A 21627-nucleotide genomic window follows, 5' to 3' on the forward strand; every position below is an offset into this window, starting at 1 on the left:
CACTGTGTTGTGTAGAAGCTTTGGAGTTCCTTCTGTTGCTGAGTAATGGGATTGTCGTATTTTTGACAGAATTTTTTGAGGTAGTGAGAGAGAGTGAAACACTTTTCAAAGTGTTTTGCCCTTGAAGAAGAGAAACTTTTGGGTGTCTCATGGTTTGGCTTGCCTTAATGTTTAATAAGGGAAAAATCAGAATTTGGGGAAGGTGGGGGGGAGAAGGGGGCTTGTGCAGGCAGTGTGTTCTTGGTCCCATGTCTGAAGGATAGTTGTGTATAAACATATTTACTAGTGGACATAGTGCATGTAGTTTCATTTTTTACTTTGCTACATTTGTCTTTGTGGTCCCAAGAAAATTGTTCTTTGCTTACCTTCATGCCTCAGTTTGTTACTTGTAAAGCAGACACATGCTTTTCCTCAGAAAAAAAGATTGTTCACATATATCTTTGGAAAAGCATGCAGCCATGTAAATGGACACCTCAGATTTTGGGTAAGGCTTCTCAAGGATGCAGTGTGTGGGTAGGGTGTGTTTGCAACCTTGTCATGAAATGCAAGATCGTGTACTAAATTGCTTGACTAAAGCCTCATTAATACTCTTGTCTCCTCTTTCCTTACCTCCTTTCTCTTTTCCTCCTTTCATCCCAGCAAATTTTCTACCAGAGGTGATATATATGTGTTTTTTTTTTCACTTGCTTGTTTGCTGATGTTGAACTAAATATCTAGCTGTTTTCATTAATAACAAATTTCTTCATTATCTATTTTGAACTTAAAGTTATTCTAAATTTTGTTTTAACATGAGTGCTTTATAGGTATTGAACTAAATTTATACCATCTTCTATGTATATGCAGTGCGGTTTTTGAAATGCTACAAATAAAATCCTTCTGGTCCTTAGGCTATTTGTTTAAATGCCATTTAAAAGGATAGCACAAATAACTACACATAGTAGGTTCAGATTGTTAAGTTGTTTTAGAAATCAGATTTGCAGCTGCTTATGCAGGGAAGCAAAAAATGGTAGTTATTGAAAGAAGGCTGGAAACATCTGCTGTCAAAATCAGCTTGTCCTATGATGATTTACATCCTCCTACTGCACAAATCAGTGGCTTCAGAGTTGCCGAATTTGATACATTTCAGTGCAAAACTGGTTACCCTGATCTGTGAAAATGGAAGTGCAAGCTCTCCTTTCATTAACACTTCAGCATTATTGCTGTTGTGACCAAACAGTGTCTGGGAAATAAAAATGAAATAAAATAAAGCAAACCAACACAACCTAGTGATGCATATAATGCTTCCTGCAGTACCTTAACGGTAGGGTGGTGGTGTGCTTTTTTTTTTGTGTGCCTGTAGGGTAGAGAGTAAAGAGCGAAAAGGAAAGGGATTGCTTGCTCTGAGCTGTAAAAGCAGCGCAGTTGGTTCTGGCAGTGAGGGGGTTGACTGACAGTCTGCAGTGCAGTGGAGTTTGCTGAGCTCCCTATATGGCTGTGGATTAGCTATATGCTAATACTGATAGGAGAAGAGGAGCTGTACTGAGCGCAGTGAGCTGCCGGTGGAGGCGATCAGAGTCTTAGCAGAGCTGACTCCTCAAGAGCCATGGCTGAAGGGGGTGAAGGAGGGGAAGATGAAATACAGTTCCTACGAACTGTAAGTATCTGCTTTTTATAGGCTATGTAGTACATGATTTTGTGTCTTGCGTCTTATTGCTTTTCTGTTGTATTAAAAATAAAGTGTTATTTCTGTGCTGGGCTTTGCCAAATGGGGGAATTGATTTAGTCAGTGGAAAAAAAAAAAAAAAAGGCAAGAACATGAGCTTTAATAGCATCAGGCATTCTCAGCGTATTCTTCCTTGAATCTGCTCAATAGCCAGTTTGGTATATGGAGACCTATTTCCGCTGTAATCCCCTGTGTTTGAAGCATCCTTGTCAACTTTGTACTTTGGTTTCTAAATGTAGCATGCCAAATATCTGACCTCTGAAACTTCTGTCTGGGTTAGATTTCACTGACATTAACAGAAGCTTTGCAAATCAGAGAGGCTGAAAATGATGAATAAACCAAGCAAGCCCTTGATGACCTCTTCCAATAAACATGCACACAGAAGCACATTTGTGTATAGGGAATACCAACAGATGTTGATGTGGGGGCTCTGCAAATATTCTGGGGTCTTTTCTCTGCTTAAAAGAGGCTTATTTGAAAAGGACCTAAGGATTTATTTGGGAAGGGGTGTTAATTAGTGAAATAGCTTTCACTCGGTGTAATTTTCTATAAAGAACCCTCACACCATTCTTTCCTAAGGCTTTACACAAATCGAGTATGACAACCAATTTGGACTTTTAAGCAAGCAGTGTTCCTACGTTAATTTTTGGAAAGAGGATAATGCCCTTTTCATGTGTCATCTTGTCTCACCCATTATTTTTACCCTGCATGACTAAGAGTGTTTTGTTTTGTAACTAGCATGAAAAATGTATGTATTCCCTCTCTTTCCATACTTTCTTCACATTCATCACAAATAATGTTCCAGAAGGTCTCCCTTACAGTTGAAATAACTTTAAAAGAATAAGGTCTCTAAAATAAAATGTGTTAAGAGCCCAAAGCAGAAGATGGCAAGCCTGATTTCTGAGAGGGTGGGAAATTTTATTTCTGAGAATAAAAGATTAAAGAGTGGTGAAGGTTGCTGCAGCTGATACAAATTGTTCAGGTGTGATGAAGTGTCATTAGCACTTTTAAGTCTGTGAGAATTTTGTGGTAGGGGGAAATGGATAACCATAATGAAGAATCCTTTTCAACATCCTTCCCTCCGACTCCTCTTTTTACAAAAGTATCTATATTACACAGTAGATTACTCCACCTTTAGGAGGTGGTGCTTTTATCTGAGTCTGGAGCTTTAAATGAGTATCCTTCAATCTTCTCACTTCCTAAGATGTTGCCTTAACTGAGCAGTCTTTGTCAATGATGAAGTGAGGCACTTTGCCTGTTTATAGGTAGCCTATATATGCTATGTGAGATGGCAATTTATGCAGCAATTTACGCTGTTGTGACCCTTTCCCATTCTTGTAGAACACCATTGCACTTCTACCCAACAGATAAACAGAGATGGGGACATAAAAAGAGAAGCAGCAAGTGAGACTAGGCAGAAATGTTTCTTTTACTAGGTGTTAGGAAATCTTTTACAGGAAAAAAAGGCGTCTAGTTTTCTTTCTTGGGAGCCGCAGCTTCTTTCCTGTGAACAGTCCTATCAGTTACTGTTTTGTCCTTCTGAGCTTCACCTTCATGGAGAAACGATCAATCATTTCACAATAATAAATTCTTCCTTTCTTAGTGCAGGTACTGAATGCTACGGATGTAGGCTATCAGTACTTGTTACTTACAGGTTTTCTTGCTGCCTAAACACTGTGTTTGTATATACAAACACGAATTGCAGTAGCTCTTTAGAACTCTAACAGGGAAATTCCTGACTGATCAGGATCATTCCCAGAGGAGAATATTTTTGGGCATTTGAATTGTTAGTGAATGTTTCTCAGGCTTGTGTAGCGGAATCTCATGAAATTGTTGGTTTCCCTTTTCTTAGTTTTGCGTCTGTAGGGAGAAGTGCTTTAGGATGTTATAAAGACCACTTTGCTCTCAGAGATAACTCTTTCTTGGTGAGGTATAAAAGGAGATTAAACTGCTCTTGATCCAAAAAATATCCTATGGTTGTTGTTTGTTTTTTTGTTTGTTTGTTTGTTTGTTTTGAAGAGCAGAAGAATTAACTCTTAAAATGATACCTGTGTTTATTTCTAGGGAGCAGCAAACTTGTGGGCATGTTTATAAATTTTAATGGCAATCTTTTCATTATCACTTTCTGCTCCAAAGCATTCCTCAGATCTGATTAACTTGGCAGCAATGGGGATGACAAAAAACTTGAGAACAAGTTCCAGAGAAGAGGGTGAGAACACTTCCACTGTTGTCATTGTTGTAGTAGTATTCAGTACTCATTCAGTCCCAGTTATTGTGTAAAGCCTTTAATGTACAATGATACTATTTAAAGGAAGACACTGCCAATAAATTGTAATTCCCTTTCTTCTTTTTTTCCCTGACCTGTAAGTTCAGGATGAAGGAAATATATTAACACACACTTTTTCCTTATACTGCTACCTTGCTGCTGTGTCTTTGTTATGAAAGCTTTTTTTTGATATTCTGTTTCTTTAATGATGCTTGGAATTATTCCTCTAGTTTATAGTTGGTGGCTTTCATCCAGATTTGACTCTAAGTATTCAGTGTATGTGCACATGCTTGTGTGTCACGGATAGAAGGGAGAAGCAAAACCTTTAATTCACATGCATAGTATGCAATACTGATATCTCTTAGTTTCCTGTCCTAGTAATATTTGTTCTTTATATGACTTTCCCTGTGTTGTTTATTTGGTATTCCTCCTAAGATATGAATACATGAAAAACTTACGATGGTAACATATCTACAGCATTAGTGAGAAACAGGTATGTTAATTCATGCTGTTTTGAGATAGCATGTTGAAGGATACAGAGAGAACTTTGCTACCTTTGGCGATGTGGACAAATGAGTGTAGAGCATTTTCATTCAAGCCTTTCCTAGCTACTGGGACTTAACTACTGTGACAAATTGTCAGTCTCTTCCTCTGTGGAAATTGTTCTCAAGTTCTTTGTCATTCTTGCTGCTGTGCGGGTCCAGAGAAGGGCGACGAAGCTGGTGAGGGGCCTGGAGAACAAGTCCTATGAGGAGCGGCTGAGGGAGCTGGGCTTGTTCAGCCTGGAGAAGAGGAGGCTCAGGGGCGACCTTATTGCTCTCTACAGATACCTTAAAGGAGGCTGTAGTGAGGTGGGGGTTGGCCTGTTCTCCCACGTGCCTGGTGACAAGACGAGGGGGAATGGGCTTAAGTTGCGCCAGGGGAGTTTTAGTTTAGATGTTAGGAAGAACTTCTTTACCGAAAGGGTTGTTAAACACTGGAACAGGCTGCCCAGGGAAGTGGTAGAGTCACCATCCCTGGAAGTCTTTAAAAGACGTTTAGATGTAGAGCTTAGGGATATGGTTTAGTGGGGACTGTTAGCATTAGGTCAGAGGTTGGACTCGATGACCTTGAGGTCTCTTCCAACCTAGAAATTCTGTGATTCTGTGATTCTGTGTAATCAAATATGAAGTGATGTCTTGGAACATACGGCTTTCATGTTCCTCCATCAGAAATACCTGCATAGTCACCCGCTAACAGAGAGCATGAGTGGAGGTCACCCACACCCAAAGTGTAGGGAGTATAGGAGCAGTTTAAATGTAATGAAGCCTGACAAAGTTATTTCCTAGCTTAGGGTCTGAATTATGGTGATGACATTGGTTAGTTGGTGACAAAGGCCTTTACACTTGATTCTTTTTGGACTCTTATTCCTTTAACAGTTTATATCAATGACCTGATTTTAAACACTTTGATAAATGCATCCAATCATCTAAATGTTTACAGACAGGAATGGGAGATTGCTTTCTGTCATAGACTTGTAGTTATCTGCAATAATTAGCAGAATACTGGTTTTATGAAGATCTGGAATAGAATACATGGATTTTTATTTTTTTCAAGATCTAGACCATATACATAATGAGTTTACAGATTTCTGTTCAGGTATATTTTCCTTAATCACAGAATCAGAATCATGGAATGTCTCAGGTTGGAAGAGACCTTAAAGGTCATCTAGTTCCAACCTCCCTGGCATGTGCAGGGATTTTTGATCATTTAAATCTTAAATTGCTGTTCAGACTCAAGATAATTGGATGGCTTATCTAATTTTATGTGGATACGTTTTCTTGTTCATATTTCTTGAAAATGAGGTTCTATGATGTCCAGATGTAAATGAGATGGGAAGTGATCTCAATTTTACAATATGAACTCAATTCAGTAAAGTACGAAGTTTCTATTAATAGTTAATTACTGGGGAAATATGGGAATTGTTCTTGGTGAGTTGTGTGTTATTACATTTATATACAAGTGATATAGAATCTAATATATAAGTCACAAAGGCTAAGAACGCTTTAAAATCAAATTAATGGAATTTTCTTGAAGCCCCTTTGAGGGAGCTGGCACAGCTTCTGCTGACTGGACAGCTGAATGTATTCCATGGAATTGTCTTCAAATGAATCAGGACATTTGTCTGGTGTCACTGAAGTGTACTGCATTTCATGATGCATTAGTTGTCTGTTAGTTACTTCCTTGTAGGAAAAAAAGTGAAATGGAAGAAAGAATAATTTTATATAAAATATGAGTTACTTCTAAGAACAGATATGTATTAGGAGCTTCAGTGACTTTTTGCATTAAATGTTTATGTATCTGTGTGTTTATCTCTGTGTATTAAATCTTTCCCTTTTCATTGTATTGCCACAACTTTTAACAACTGTGTAAGTGTATACTCTAAGAACAACAACAAAATTAAATTTCTGTTCTACATGTATGTTTTTTCCACTTATTTTAAAAAGTTATTCAATTACATTTCTTTTTTTCTTAAACTTTGTAAATAGCTATAGTGTTAATAAACAAGTCACTCTTCTTGCTTTTCTTGTTTTTCAGTATCTACAATAGAAATCACACCTAATTTTATTAATTTACCCGGAGTTAAGTTTCTTGTAGTGTTTTTCTCTGTAAATAGTGTTGCTCTGATTATTTTTACCTATTGAATTGCTACTTCTACTCACTGCATGTGTTCCCAGTTATATAAGTTCACCCAGTTTGTCACTATTTTGTGATTAGTTAGTATTAGGTAGTATTTTGTGATTGAGGTTGATAATATGACAGATTTTGCCAGTGCTGACATTGTGCATCATATGCTGTAGTACACTGTGAGTGATTGTTTTTGATGAAATATAAAGACAAGACCTGCAATCTTGCAACCCTTTTTAAGGCAGGATTCGAAACAAAAGCTCTACTACAGTATAAACATGACAATCATGCTTCAGCCTGTATAGTGTGTATAGTTTTAGCTCTGGACATGCTGGAGTAGTGACTATATCTGTGTCAGAGCTATTTTATTCATTTGTAACAATTAATCTCTCTTCCGGGGTGAAAGCCTCTGAGCCTCCTCTTCTCCAGGCTTCTTCAGCCTGGAGAAGAGGAGGCTCAGGGGCGACCTTATTGCTCTCTATAGGTACCTCAAGGGAGGCTGTAGTGAGGTGGGGGTTGGCCTGTTCTCCCACGTGCCTGGTGACAAGACGAGGGGGAATGGGCTTAAGTTGTGCCAGGGGAGTTTTAGGTTAGATGTTAGGAAGAACTTCTTTACTGAAAGGGTTGTTAGGCATTGGAACAGGCTGCCCAGGGAAGTGGTGGAGTCACCATCCCTGGAAGTCTTTAAAAGACGTTTAGATGTAGAGCTTAGGGATATGGTTTAGTGGGGACTGTTAGTGTTAGGTCAGAGGTTGGACTCGATGATCTTGAGGTCTCTTCCAACCTAGAAATTCTGTGATTCTGTGAAATTGTCTCATTCAAGCAGATATTTCAGGCTCCAGGCAAAGACCAGTTCTTTGGGGAAAATGCACCATGTTTAGATATAAAATGAAACACATTTCTTAAGTAGTTTGATACATTTAATATGATGAAAGTTGTTTGAAATTTATTTAATGACTGGAATTTTGTAGCTCCTGCCCAGGAAAAGACGGATAAATGATGTAGTCACAGCTGCATTATAAATACGTAGAATTTGACATCATTTGTCTTGATGTACTTGGATCTTGCTTGTTTTCTGAGTAGGGATCTTGTGGTTTGTTCTGAGCTTTTGGTACAGATGCAGAAAAAATAAAATACTTGTGCCCCAAATCTTTCAATTAAAATAAGATGACAGAGAAAGACAGAAAGGGGAATATAAGAAGGCAATGAAAAGATACCCACCATGTTGCTACGTAGTTATTTTCGTGTTCTGGTTTCAGAAACAATTATAAAATTATGCTGGTGTTATGAGGAAGAGAAAAAATGCTTTAATAAATAATCTGGAAAAAATGAAATTGCAAGCCGGTAGCTTATTGGAAGAATATAAAGGAAGGCAGAAAGGAGAAAAGGTGAATACAGTTTTTGAAGATGTAACAAGGGGACAATGAGGAGTTGCATCATGATTAGTTGGAGAGAAATTGGATTTCACCTGTACCCATGAAAGGTAGGTGAGTTTAAGACTCCTGAAGGTGTTAGAGTTACAGTTTAGAGATGGCACGTGTGTTTGGTCGGTTACCCTGATACCATTCTTGTTTGGTGTGAAATCTATACAATAGACTGTAAACCTATTTTTCCCTGTAAGGGAGTACAGCAATATCATTCAGAGATGCATGGTACAGCATTGCATGTAGTATTATATATGATGATCTTCTAAAATCTAAAGCCACATCAAACACACATGCTTCTCCTATTCCTTTTCTGCCAACTGAAGTTTTGCTCATGTCAACAGTAATTTTCTCCCCTATTAACTATGTGCATTAGAGTTATGCACATACTCTTTCTCATTTTCCAGTCTTCAGCACTGTGAGATGTTACACTTAATGAAACAGAGTTGCAGTTTTGCCTGTTCATATTGGCCCAGTCAATACCAGCTAAAAAACAAAGTAGCATTGCATTACGTGATATTAACATCATGCTTTACTACTGTTCCTTTCTACAGCTTAAATTTAAAATTTGCTACTTCAAAAAAAAAAAAAAAAAAAAAAGTGCATGTTTTAAATATACTACATACAGGCGGTTGTTACAAATAATTTTAAGATTGAATAGATCTAACCCCTTGTCAGTGTCCCCCTTGTCACATATTATTGATAATGCATGTCTGCTGAAATAAAATCAAAAGGAAAACTCTTAAATCTCACCTCAGAGAATCAGCATGTTAAAGAATTTTTAATAGGACTTGTGACTATGCAATAATCCTAAATGCATATATTTCCTATCTTCCCCCTAGTTCCAGTGGTGGCTGCTGTAGGGATTGCTTTCTGCACAAACTGCTTCTTGGTATCTGAAGGAGCAATTAGTATCTTCAGAAATAAACTAGTGATGTTCCCACGGTTTTATAGAATATAGCAAGTGATCTCTGTGCCTTTTTTCTAATCCTCTGCCATGCTGACTAGGTATGATTCGTATTGAAACCCAGCTGTTAATACTGCTTCTTTCTCAGTTCCCATGACAGTGCTGTGACCACATCGCCAAATACTGCCAGGTGCATTAGATACAGATTCCAAAAATTAAAACAGAATTTGAGTCAGGGAAGAGGGGAAAATAGATTTGACACACAGTTATTTAGAATACACTGAATTTGGTGACAGGATGCTGCTTTGTAGTTGTGTATTTGTTGACTTCATTCATGAAATGTATATTTTTCCAAAGGACACTTAATAGCAGTGCAGAAGCATAATAACTATAGACCTCTATGGATTGTAAAATCATCCCTATTTTGGAAAACAATTGCAAGCATAAGCACACTTTAAAAGATACAGAAAGAAAATAGAAGACATTAATGTATGCCTCAATGAATATTATGGTTTATTTGCTCAGCGTAGAAATATAATTTGAACATTATGTTTTTAATGTAATTAAGAAGTCGCCAGACAATTCCTTATGCCTGTTAGAATATTTTTGGAGAGTACATGTTCCTGTACACATAACAAATGATCAACTATCTTAGAAAATCCAGGCAAATAAGAAGGCATGATGGAAGATGAAATACACCAAGAACTTGAATATCTGTGTGTAGATACCTGTTTTAAGTAACCTTAATCTCTGTAGACCTCAGATTACACTAGCAAGACAGCATACTTTTTTTTTTTCTTTTTCAATTCTTTTGCCATAGTTACTGTTAGTGTGAAGAAAAAGTGAGAAATTGTGCACATCGTTGTCTATAATCAAGGTGTTAATTGCATTCAGAGATATCTGCAGGAAAGATAGGGGATCATACCTGCCCTTCATACATGTTGGAATTTTAGAGTAGGAATTTATTGATTATGCTCTAAAGAGTGTTATTCTCCAGTCTTATGAAGTAATAATTTTCTTCTAAGAAGATAAAGCTACAATTGTTTTCTAGAGAACTGAGAACAGCTAAATCAAGACATGAATTTTTGGATTACATGTAGTTATGTTATTTTGGAAATTATTTCTTATGGGACAAAAAAAAAATAGATGTTAAGGTTTACTCTTCATTGTTCTTTATGGAATGAAGGGTATATTAATTATTTAATACTGGCAAGTATGTCTGCAGTTACACTCCTTATCCTGCCAACTGTGCCAGGTTCTGACCAAAGGTAAAGAAATCTCATTATGTATACTATTTGTAGTTTGATACTGAGTAAATTGTGTTGCATTAACAGTAAATTAAGTGGGAACTATAGAAGCAGAATGTGGTAGCAGTATTTGGACTCTGGTAGCAGTGTTTCTACCTAATGGATAGGGTAGACAAGATGTAACTATGAGAAAGTAACTGTGTACCACTATTTTAAAATGAATGTTTGTTTAAGGAACAGATTTGTGAAAGCAAAAAACTTTAGCAATGAATGTTAAAATTTGTGAAAGCTATACTGTTTTGAAACATTTAATCATTTACATGCTTTGAAAGGTTGCTGTGTGTGTGTTGGGGGGGGGGTGTAAATGTCCAGACTTTTAAAAAAAAAATCAGATTAGAATTTATAGTACAAGTGAGTCCCTTCAATTCTTGTTATTGGGAAAACTTAAACGTATTTCACAAAAGATTTCCATCTATATAAGTCAGTCTAATAATTAGCCTACAGATCCTATTTTGAGTTCATTAAAGGGGTGGCTGCATAATGTTTTTTTCTAAAACAGCACAAATTTCTCATGATAAGAATGCAGTGGAATCTGTACATAAATCTTTTTGTTGTTGTTGTTGTTAGGAGAAAAAAATACCATTGCACTTCCTGTAATCTTTTTCCATTAAACAGAGCTGTATGTAACTACTGTGAAAAGTCTTCAAATTTGTAATGAAGTTTTTGAATTTTAATGAAGTTTTCAAAGTCCAGAAAAAACAGTATTTTTATGGTTCTTCCATTACCTAGCTGTATTAATGTTGTGTGGCTGACAGCTTTAACACTCTTTTCTAACCATCTAACAAGACCAACGTTTACTATGACATGGTAGTAAAATAGCCTCAACAGATTTGCTTGGTAAAAAGAAAGAAGTTTGTCTTTCTTTCTAATGATTTTTACACATCTTCATGAGTTACAAAAGCTTTGATAGGATTTTTATTTTTTTTTTTGGATCTTCTTTTCTTGCACTCTGACAGTACAATATAAAGCTGATTTCTCCCCTTCTCCCTTCCTGTCCCACAAAAAAAAGTTTGAACCCCCAAAGGTTTATACCTGATAACTTAGAGTATAGTGGTTTTGGTGTTGGAAGGATTAAAACCATGTAACAGACATTACTTTAAAAGAATGTTCATTGTTCTAATTACAGGAGACTTTTCCATCGTAAATTCCTAATTTGCTTGGATAACAACTGTAGTTTTAGGAAAACCAGTTTTCTAAAGTGTTATAAAGTTCAAATGACAAATATTGCATACTCCCAATCAGTCTCTAAAGTAGTTCAAAATTGCATGGGAATTACAAAAGCCTACAGGCACACTGATATTTTTTCCCCTAGATCTGTTTTTGGTAGTTTCCCTTGCAGTACTATGCATACACACAGGTGTTCGTCAGCAATTGCACACCTGTGGTTAACTCTTTTAACAGATTTGGTTCAGATATGAACTGGGGCTTGCAGAGGTCAGGTTCTCTCAGGCTTTCCTCCTGTTTGGTCTCTTGGTATATCATGGCTATGTGAGGAATGGCAGCTTCAGTCAACAGAAGCAATGGCAGAAACAACAGCTTCATAAAGTGAAAGATTCAGTAGTAATATCGGGTTTCTTCCTTCTACTGGGTTTTTATCCAACTAAGCAAGTGCTGGTTGCTCAGTAAGACGAGTAGCGAGCACAAGCCTGAGCTGTTTTTAGCACACAACGATCTCTGTCAGTCTTGAGTGTTTCAGCTTCTTCAGCACTCAACCAGCTTCTCCAATACCAGAATACCAGCATCCCTTGACCCAAATGTAACAATATGAATTCTCATCAGAAGTCATGAAATGCAAAAGAACTGCAAGAGAATCAGCTTATGTAAAATCCTTCACAAATTACTGGTAACAATAGAACTTCAACACAGAGACTTGAACCAGCTGTTTAGCAGCAGCTGCAGTACTAATTTAAACCACTGAAGATTTAACATGCTTTCAAATGGCATCAGCAGTTTCATATACAAAAGGAAGTACAACGATCATCATGCTTAGAATCTATACAAAAATGCCTCAGGTGATTCACTAAAATGCTTAAGGCCAAATGGCTTCCATCTCCCAAGACTCCCTCTGAAGTTCATTGTCTACACTGTGACATAACTTCTGTATCTAGAAAATTCACAGAATGCATATACACCTGGTGGATGTTAAAGATACTTAATGACAGTAATTTGTAGAATTCAGAAACTGTTGTGTAGCAATGTTGATACTTTCTAAGTATACCGTCAGTTAACATTTTGATCATAAAACAAAACAAAAGGTAAAACATTTGAGGGAAAAAAAAAGTCAGTATTATGTTCCATACTACTAATATAACCTTCTTCTTTAATGCATATCCATTTATTTGGCAGTTTCCAAAAGGTCAATATCAATAATTTTCTAGTTCCACAGTAGCCAAAACTATGAAAGGTAGAGTTTAGAATTTGGGAGACCTCAGTCTGATCATGTATGCTATGTCTGTGTGTGTATATTTAATATCAGGTAAACGCTTTGTAAAGAACATTCACAAGACAAAAGATTTTTTTACCGCATACGTGTTGACCATGTTAAATGTTGACTGTAACAGGAAGAAGTACTAATTAATAACACTAAGAAGGGCTAATTCATAAAATTTGGTTTCCTTCCTGATCAGTCACTACTGGTAGGAAGTGAATATTGACTGTATTAATAGTCTATTCCAAGTCTTCGTTTAAAACTTCACATTTTTTCCTTTATTTTATATGTGCTATTTACATACACTAGGATTAATGAGGAGTGAGAATTTTAAAATGCATAGAACAAAATGAACTTACCAACTTGCAGACCCCAAGCCTTTCCTGTAGGAGTTATGAGTTGCTGTAGATTGAATTTTAGTATCCTTAATCTTTTTATTTGCTTTTTTTTTTAGTAAGGTTTTTGGATCTCTTAAAAGTAGTCTTGTCTAAATAAAATGGTATTCAGCTCTCATTATCTTTATTTTGATTATTTTGAGGCATGGAAATAATATAGTAGAAAATCTGATATAAATGATGTTACAGGGAATGGCTGATGGTGACGTGCGCTTTTAATGACTGAATCACTCAGGTATATCAACTGCAAAGTTAGGTTTGTGGTGTGTATTTTTTGTTTTATTTTATTGGTTACACAAAATGTAACAAAATATTAGCTCAAAGTTTTCAAAAATGGCAGCAGTTTTCTCTACTTACTGTGCTGGTTCTTAGGTAAGATCTTTAGTTGACTATTTCTAACACAAAACCTTCCTGAGTGGGTAAAATGTATGCTTGAGTACTGAGTGCTGCCACTGAGCAATCACTATCTGTGTAAAATTTAATAAGAAGAAATGCTGGATTTTGCACCTGGGATGCTATAATCTTGAATGTATATATAGACTGAGGAACAAGTCAGTGCATGAGTACAGGTCTGCAGAAGGGTATCAGGTGTTTTGGAGTGATGGTAAGCTGAATATGAGTCAGTAGTGTGCTCTGGCAGCCAAAAGGGCCAACTGTATCCTGGAGTGCATTAAGCACTGGATAGCTAACTGGTCAACGGAAGTGATTGTCCCATATGGCCTGCATTGGTGTGGCCTCCCATTGAGTACTGTGTGCAGTTTTGTGCTACACAAAGATAGGGTATTAGGAAAAGGCTCTTTACTGAGAGCATGGTCCTGGAGCAAGCTCCCCAGGGAAGTGGTTATGGCCCCAGGTGTGTTGGTGTTCAAGAAGTGGATGGACAATGCTCTTACATAGATGGTTTAGCTGTTAAGTTGCCCTGTGTGGAGTTGAATTTGATGATTCTCATAGGTCCGTTCCAGCTTAGGGTACTCTGTTCTGTTCAATACTGACATTTAAACAGAAACTTGTTTCTAGATCAGTAAGTATTCTCGCTGGAATCAGTGATCATTGATAATTACTTCAGAAGTTAAAATTAAGCCTTCCTAAACGTCTAGAAGTTTTACTGAAATTTCACTTTTGAGAATCCTTTCAAGAATTGTATCAATCAATACAAATTCCCTCCTTCAGTCACTGCCCATTATTTGTTGATGCTTTTTGTTAATGATTTGTTTAATATATATTGCAATTTTGCTCAAGGTACCACAAACTATTAAAAAAATTGCTTCTATTATAATGGGAATAGTCTAAAATGATGAATCTCGTACATATCCAAAATCTTTTCACTAGTAAAATCAAGTGATATTGCATCTCATAATGTTTGAGGTAATGTGAATGTAAATAATATGACTGTCTTTGAATTTATGTCCAGTCAAACCCATCACATGTTCTTCTTAATAAAGATGTTGATAATGAAGTATTTTTTGTAATGTATTTAAATTTTTATTTTAATATTTTTATTTTTACCAAGATGGAAGCAAAAATGGTTTCTTTATATATACAAAATGAAATAAAGTATAATACTATTTATAAAAAAAGGTTCAGTAATAGAAGCAAGTCAGTCTAAGTCTTTATCTTACAAGAGAAGTAGTCAACACTTATTGTAGTAACTGGACAGTTTGTTTCGTAGAGGTGTAGATAATGATGTTTCTGGAGGGGGGTATACGATGTGGGATTATATTGTTTGCTATTGATATGTATGGTACTTCTCCCACTGTTAGTTCAATGTATGAAATAGAGCCTAACACATCAAGAGTGGCTTGCTTAAGAACTGTTGTATTATCCATGCATGTCAGCCCAATGTTCAGAACTTCCAGGTAAAGCATTCTACACTTGATATCATTTGTGCACAAAATCATTGAATTAACTCTTCTGATTATAAAAGTTGGAAGCAAGGTATAGCATCGACTAAATCAGACATAAGATGTTGAGGTTTAAGAGCAGAACCTGATAGGTCATTCATTTTAAACATTGTTTTGAACAGATTGTTTTTCCATTATAAAATATTTTGTGTTGTTACTCAGTAATGAGATTCCTCAAGAAGGAAGGCTATTATGAGATTAGGAGAATATATTTTCCTAAGTGAAAGGTTTAAATACAGGTGATAGTGTTAAATATTTGTAATTTACCTTACTAGGAAAAGGAATTCTATCAGAAGAGAGAAAATGCTTTCCTTACTCAGTCTTTTGCTCATTTTTTGTTTTGAAATGCCGCAATTTGATGACTCATTGTAAGTGCCCTAGCTAGCCTAGCTGCAGATAATTGAAGCTGTCATTAATGACCTTTTGCTGCTAAACAGACTGTAATTCTGATTTCTTGTCATATCCCTGCTCAAACAATGAGCTATAGAGTTGTATCCATTGGTGCCTTGATATTGGAATAAAAAAAAATAAATCTATTTTGAGAGTAGCTGAATCATGAATTGTAGTCTCTCTGTGATCAATTTGAAATTCAGGAAGTTTGGTGGTATGGAAGATTCTGGATTCATCCTGAGCATGTCATTTTTACATTATGACAGATGTTTGTTTTTGTTAGAAAGACTTATCTATTTTTATTTGTCAGGGATCTTCCCAAGTCGTCATCTCTTATGGCTGACCTTAGGCTTAAATAACATCATAGACTAAATAAGGTCCCGTATAGAAGGCTTAACTTGCCAGTTAGAGTGGTAGTATGACCTTTCTATCTTTTCCAGTATGAAGACCATCTAGAACTGTAAATCACAGAATTTTAAGTGTGAATGTTCAATTACAGTAACAGAAAATGGAGTGAAAGACCTTAAGGGAAAAAAATAGCTGAAAGATTATAGTGATCATCTGTTATAGGTAATCTGTGAGGTCAGTAGAATGTTTCTAGTGCTGCTTAAAAAATGAAACATGTAATTGCACAGCTCTGTCATGTGTTCTTGTAAACTAGCTTTATCCTAATATATTTGCTCCTTTTATCTTTCACATCTGTGGTTTTTTTTTGGTAATCTAAAGAAACATATGGTGGTAATAACAAAAGTTAGTCATAACATGGGAGCTGATGGAAAATTATCCTGGTCTTAAGCTAGTTCCAGGCAACATCAGTTAACAATACCCAACTTTTTTGTGTGCACCTCTAAAATCTTCAGCATCTATCAGAACAGGGAAACACCCTATCAGGGTTAGTCTTGGTTATGTGCCATGAAAATGTACTGCTGCCTAATAACTAGTTGGAAGTCAGGTGTGGTAAACATGAAAGCTTGCGGAGTAAAAAAAGGAAGGTAGTAATGCATATGTTGAATGAGCAAAGCTAATCAGAAATTTAATTTGTGTCTGTATAATGAGCTGTTTGAGAAATATGTTTCAACATATAATAAGTAGAGTAACCAATCCTTATGCTATGGTAATCAGTAATTTCGGCCCAGTGACCTAATGGTGGCCAAGTTTGAGAAAATTGTCTTAAACCGTCTAAAGTGAACCACAATGAAAACTGTTTTTAGCCTAATTAATATGCTTCAAAGAAGGACTCTATTGATGTTTTAATCTGTTTTTCTTTAAGCTGCATTGTTAATGTACGTAAGCAAAATTGTCTAATACCTGTGAATGAATGTATCTTGGTAAACAACATTTTTATATTTGAGTAGTTTTGATTTAAAAATGTGTAGTACTCTTGCATCCAGACAGTGTGTAGGATCTACTCGGTACTGTACAAATACATGAAAACAGTACATTCTGTGATACGGAGAACTTTTCTTGATCAATAGGCAGACAGGCTGCAGATGACAATGGAAGAAAAAAATTAAACTCTATGAATAGGAATAAATCATAACAGCTGAAATGTTGCATTGCAAAATAAAGATGTTAAAGAAAAAAATAGTAAAGAGGTAGTGGGTTACTGCTGCAGTTTTTTTTTTTTTTTTTTTTTTTTTTTAAAGAAGTTGCATCTGCAGGAGATGGTAAGTGTTCCCTCCACTTTCCCTGTCCAAAAAAAAAAAAAAAAAAAAAAGGAAAAAGAACTTTGTAATTTTTTTACATGGGCATTTGTGATTAGTAATCAGGACAAATTCTCAGAAATGAGGATTTGTTTGACCGAAGCAATGGCATTAAAGGATTGATGGATTGTAAAAGACTCAGTTATTGTGATGAGAAAGAAAAGAGAAAAGACTAAGGTGCACTCCCATATATATGTGTAATATATATATATATATGTATATACAATATATATATATGTAATAATGTATATAATATATATGATTATATATGTAATTATTATATGATTATAATAATTTATAATATAAATAAATATTTATTAAATCAGTATGGTATTTAAACCAGACATCTATCCTCATCACACACACACACAGAAGAGTGCTATGGGGATAAACTTGTCCAGGGAGACAGAGATGTATTCAGTGATTTGTATTCAGCCACTGAGAGAATGCATTAATAGTCAATGTTCGCAAGGAGAGAATGGGAAAAAGAGGCTAAGACACGGCTTTTTTACAGGCTTTTTCTTCAGCTCTATCAGAGAGAGCAACTGTCCTCTTATTTTTTGTTGTTTGGAATAGAAGAAATTTGAAGAAATTATGAGAAATTGCAGCAGTTTTAGTTCATTTTGACGTGCACGGCTTGCCAAAGTTAAGAGTCTTTAAAAAGCAGTTTGCTTTATATGGAAAATTACAAATAAGTATTTATGTGGAAAATAAAACCTTCAAAGTGGAAATTATATTCCAAAATGAGCAATGGCCAATCTTCCTGAATACAGATGTGCAACAAACAGATAAAGGTATTTTGCTCAGAACACTGAAATGCTTGTAGTCATTACTCCTCAAAGTTACTTTCTAGTCTTTCTGTTTGCTAATTTACTTGTGACTGCCTTATTTTTTACTGCAAAGCATCCAACTGAATTATCTTTTCTTGGATTAGTCTTGCAGTTGTGTTTACTTAATGTGGAAACATTTATTTGCGTATCACAGGGACATAGTACTGGAAAGAACTTTTTGAGCCACTGAATCTGTTTTGAATTGAAGATCAGAATTGAAGAATTTTAAAGCCAATTACATCTTTTCCCCTGCTGCTTTTCATCAATGTAGTAGTTCATTTATCTAGTAAATTGGAACTTCATTCAGTTTTTCAGCTTAAACATATATATGTATTTCAAGGTTTGTTTTTTCATGTGTGTCAACACTGTAACCTATCAGTGTATTTATGAAGAATAATTCTATTCTCTCTCAGGTATGACTTTGCAGGAATAAATAACACGAGTTTGTTTAGCTGACTTTCATATAACTGTATCTTTGATTCCCTTGCAACTTTTTTCTCCTGTCTTTGTATTTATGCTGCTTGAGTTCCCCTTAAACACAGTTGACAACTGCATCTGATTCACACAGTTCTTGGAGACACACACAATACTTTTCCTATTTACGTGGCCAGGATTTCCTCACCTTTCAGGAGGCCATTCAGATGAATTTTAGTCATCTCATAGCCATCTTCGAGTTACTTTTATTGTTTAATTTAACTTTTTTTTTTTTTTTTTTTTTTTTTTATTGCTGCAGTCTCTGAGATCATCCAGTGCTTCCCTTGTCCTGGCTATTTTAAATAATATAAATTGAACCCAGTGACCTAACTAAAAACAGACAAGCTACCCTTTTCTAAAGGTTGAAAAGGCTGTGACTCTGTTAATAAGTTAAATAGCCACAGTTAATTGTCCAGCCTTGAGGTAAAGAGGAAGAATGCAGTTTATGTGCATACAGCTGAACTAATCCCTCAGTGTGACCTTATCTGTAATGCCTATTGGGAACAGTTCTGGCCTGTATTGTACCGCCAAGTCATGCTGAAGTATTTTCTGGCAAGGTACTAGTAGGTACAGGCCAATATATTTCCCAGGGTCATGCTAAGAGTTAGATGTTGTGTGGTCTTGTGCCAGTGTGCTTCACTCTCTCTAAGAGCGTAGAGAAAGTAGTGAAATGTCAGGTACTCAAGTAGTCGCTAATCTGTAGGTTGACACTGACTGAAGAGAAACTTCGCATTGCTTTTGACACTCTTAAGGTTCTAATATAGCATTTTTGTGGCTACATTTCTGTTCAGTATCACTTAATTCTGAAGAAAAATAAATTTCATTGTAATTCAAAAGGAAATAATTCCTCTTTCCTCCTTTTACAGCATCATAGGAAAGAAGAATTGTATGGGTGATTTTTTGTTTTTTATATTTCTGAGGCTGTGTGATAAGAATCACTTTTGGGATAACCACTTTCATGATTGACTAGAGAAATACCTGAAATGACATTCTTGAGGTCTGTAGTAATTTTTCACCAGAGTTACAAACTAATGTATTTTAAAGTTGTGGCTAGAACTTCTGCAAACCTCCTGATTCTGAAATCTTTTGAGAATATGGTCCTGAAGTTGCAGTCTGTTGACGGTAATATTGCGGTTATGCCTTGAAATTATGGTCTGTCTCCATCTTCACTTTGTCATTTTCAGAGACATTTGTCATGAGAAACCGTTAACAGGCAAAGAGTTTATAATGGTTGAAATTTCTCTTCTGTTTTGTTCTGTTTCTTTTTTGATAGTTTTCTGATTCCTTATAGAATTGATCCTGGTTCCTGAATCTAAAGGTGCAAGGATTTTTAATTGAGAGAAAAATGGCAGCTGTGGCTATGGCGAATTATTATCTGGAACCACCGAACGGTTTCATAACTCCAGTGTATATGAAATGTAAATAATTCTAAAGTCTCATGATTTTCAGGATAAAATCTTATTGTATGCCTTCTTCTTGTTGTGAAGGTAATAAGTAAGAGATGGGTAACATGAGGTAAATGTAATTAACTTGAATGTAGGAGTCTTAACATGACTACACGTTAACACTGACCTGGTTCTAAGTGTTTGCTCATATATTGTACATGGCACGAGACTGTGCCAGAAGCATACTGAGACAAAATCGATAGGCAAACAAGTCTTTACAGAATCACAGAATAGCTGAGGTTGGAAGGGACCTCTGGAGATCATCCAGTTCAACCCCCCTGCCAAGCAGGATCACCTCGAGCACATTGCACAGGATGGCATCCAGGTGGGTTTTGAGTACCTCCAGAGAAGGAGACTCCACAACCTCTCTGGGCAACCTCTCTGGACAGTGCTCTGTCACCCTCACAGTAAAGAAATGCCCCCTCATATTCAGCGTGAACTTCCTGTGCTCCGGTTTGTTTACTGTCAAATCAGAAGGTAGAATTTGGGAATAGCACTGTAGGTTTTCTGTAGGCCCAAAACTACTTCAGGTTTACAGTCTTAGCCAGATTTCTGTCACTTACAGTATCATCATCAAGTAACAAAAAGGGTCTTCCTGACCAGTGAGCATTTATGAACAATACAGAGTTAAGAGCAAATGTAAGTAAGTCTCTGATTTACAGAGATGACAATTTTTTAATATTCTTAGCCTTGCTATTTGTTCTCCACATGTGGTGGAGATCCAGGGTAGCCCTAAAGTTAAATCACTTGTGCTCATGGTGCACATGGTGAAAACCTGTGACAAAGCTAGACCAGGTGGTCAGGGGCTATTAGGCCAGAACTACAGATTAACTGCTGTACGGTCCTTTTCTGTGACTGCATGATAGCTTATTTCTGTGGATTATAGACTAGTTTATACTAAAACTTTCAAAAAAAAAAAAAAAAAAAAAAAAAGACTGTCTTATCACCATTCATTTAGAATTAAAAGATTTTAGTAAAAGTTTAGTCTTGGAAGTATGTTTTAACTAGGTCTGAGACAAAAGACATTTCATGAAATAAAGTGTCTTGCCAAGATACTGAGAGGTAATTTTTATAGTTGTTAAGGCTTTCTGACAATTTATATGATCAAATTCAATGGTAGGGAATGCAGTTCAAGGAGTGGAAAGACTGTCACCTTTACCATTTTTTTCCCCCTTCGCATTTACAGAAGACCATACCCCTCAGTTTACTCAAAACCTTGGTTAATAGCAAGTAACTATATTTAACATAGTGAAGTATTGTATTACACAAGAAACTTATCTGTTGTTTTCAGGTAAAGATTTCTAAATCAGAAAGGCATTGGCTGCAATGTAATCACAGAAGGGATCCACAAAGTTCATTGGGTCCAACTCTATACAGGACCACCCAAAAATCAGACTCTATATCCGAGAGCATTCTCTGGATGCTTCTTGAACTCTGACAGGCTTGGGACTGTGACAGTTTCCCTGGGGAGCTTGTGCCAGTGCTTTACCACCCATGAAATACCCATGAATAAAAGCCTGTACCCTTGAGCTTCCACTTGCGTGGAGAATTTAAGTGACCTACTAATAATGTCTGAAAGTGGTGCAGTATCATTTGCTTGGCTGCCTGTGTGCTTCCAACAAATATTTCAAAATGCAGTATTTTATTTTATTTTTTTCTGTGGGAGTCTTAGCTCCATGGTAACCATATCCGGTTTAACTCTTAAGGAATCCTATCACTGTAGAGGAAACACTCCTTCTTATCTAACGATTAAATCTACTCCAGAGTCTTTATAGCAGTCTCCCTTTC

The 21627-nt window shown here is 36.1% G+C and overlaps 1 protein-coding gene across 4 annotated transcripts in view; it reads left to right on the forward strand.

Moving 5' to 3' along the window:
• The first annotated feature begins 1427 nt into the window (after positions 1 to 1427).
• RYR3 (ryanodine receptor 3) overlaps positions 1428 to 21627 on the forward strand; it is a 223263-nt gene continuing 203063 nt past the window's right edge. For 2 of the 4 annotated variants that reach the window (XM_084287833.1, XM_084287834.1), the window contains exon 1: positions 1428 to 1633. In XM_084287833.1, the coding sequence (XP_084143959.1) occupies positions 1583 to 1633 (51 nt within the window). In that variant the 5' untranslated portion in view covers positions 1428 to 1582. The remainder of the gene's footprint in view (positions 1634 to 21627) is intronic. The other 2 variants (XM_084287835.1, XM_084287836.1) reach the window with 1 other exon arrangement.

The sequence above is a fragment of the Netta rufina genome (genome assembly GCF_964035555.1).
Source record: "Netta rufina genome assembly, chromosome: 5".
In the NCBI taxonomy this organism is placed as follows: Eukaryota; Metazoa; Chordata; class Aves; order Anseriformes; family Anatidae; genus Netta; species Netta rufina.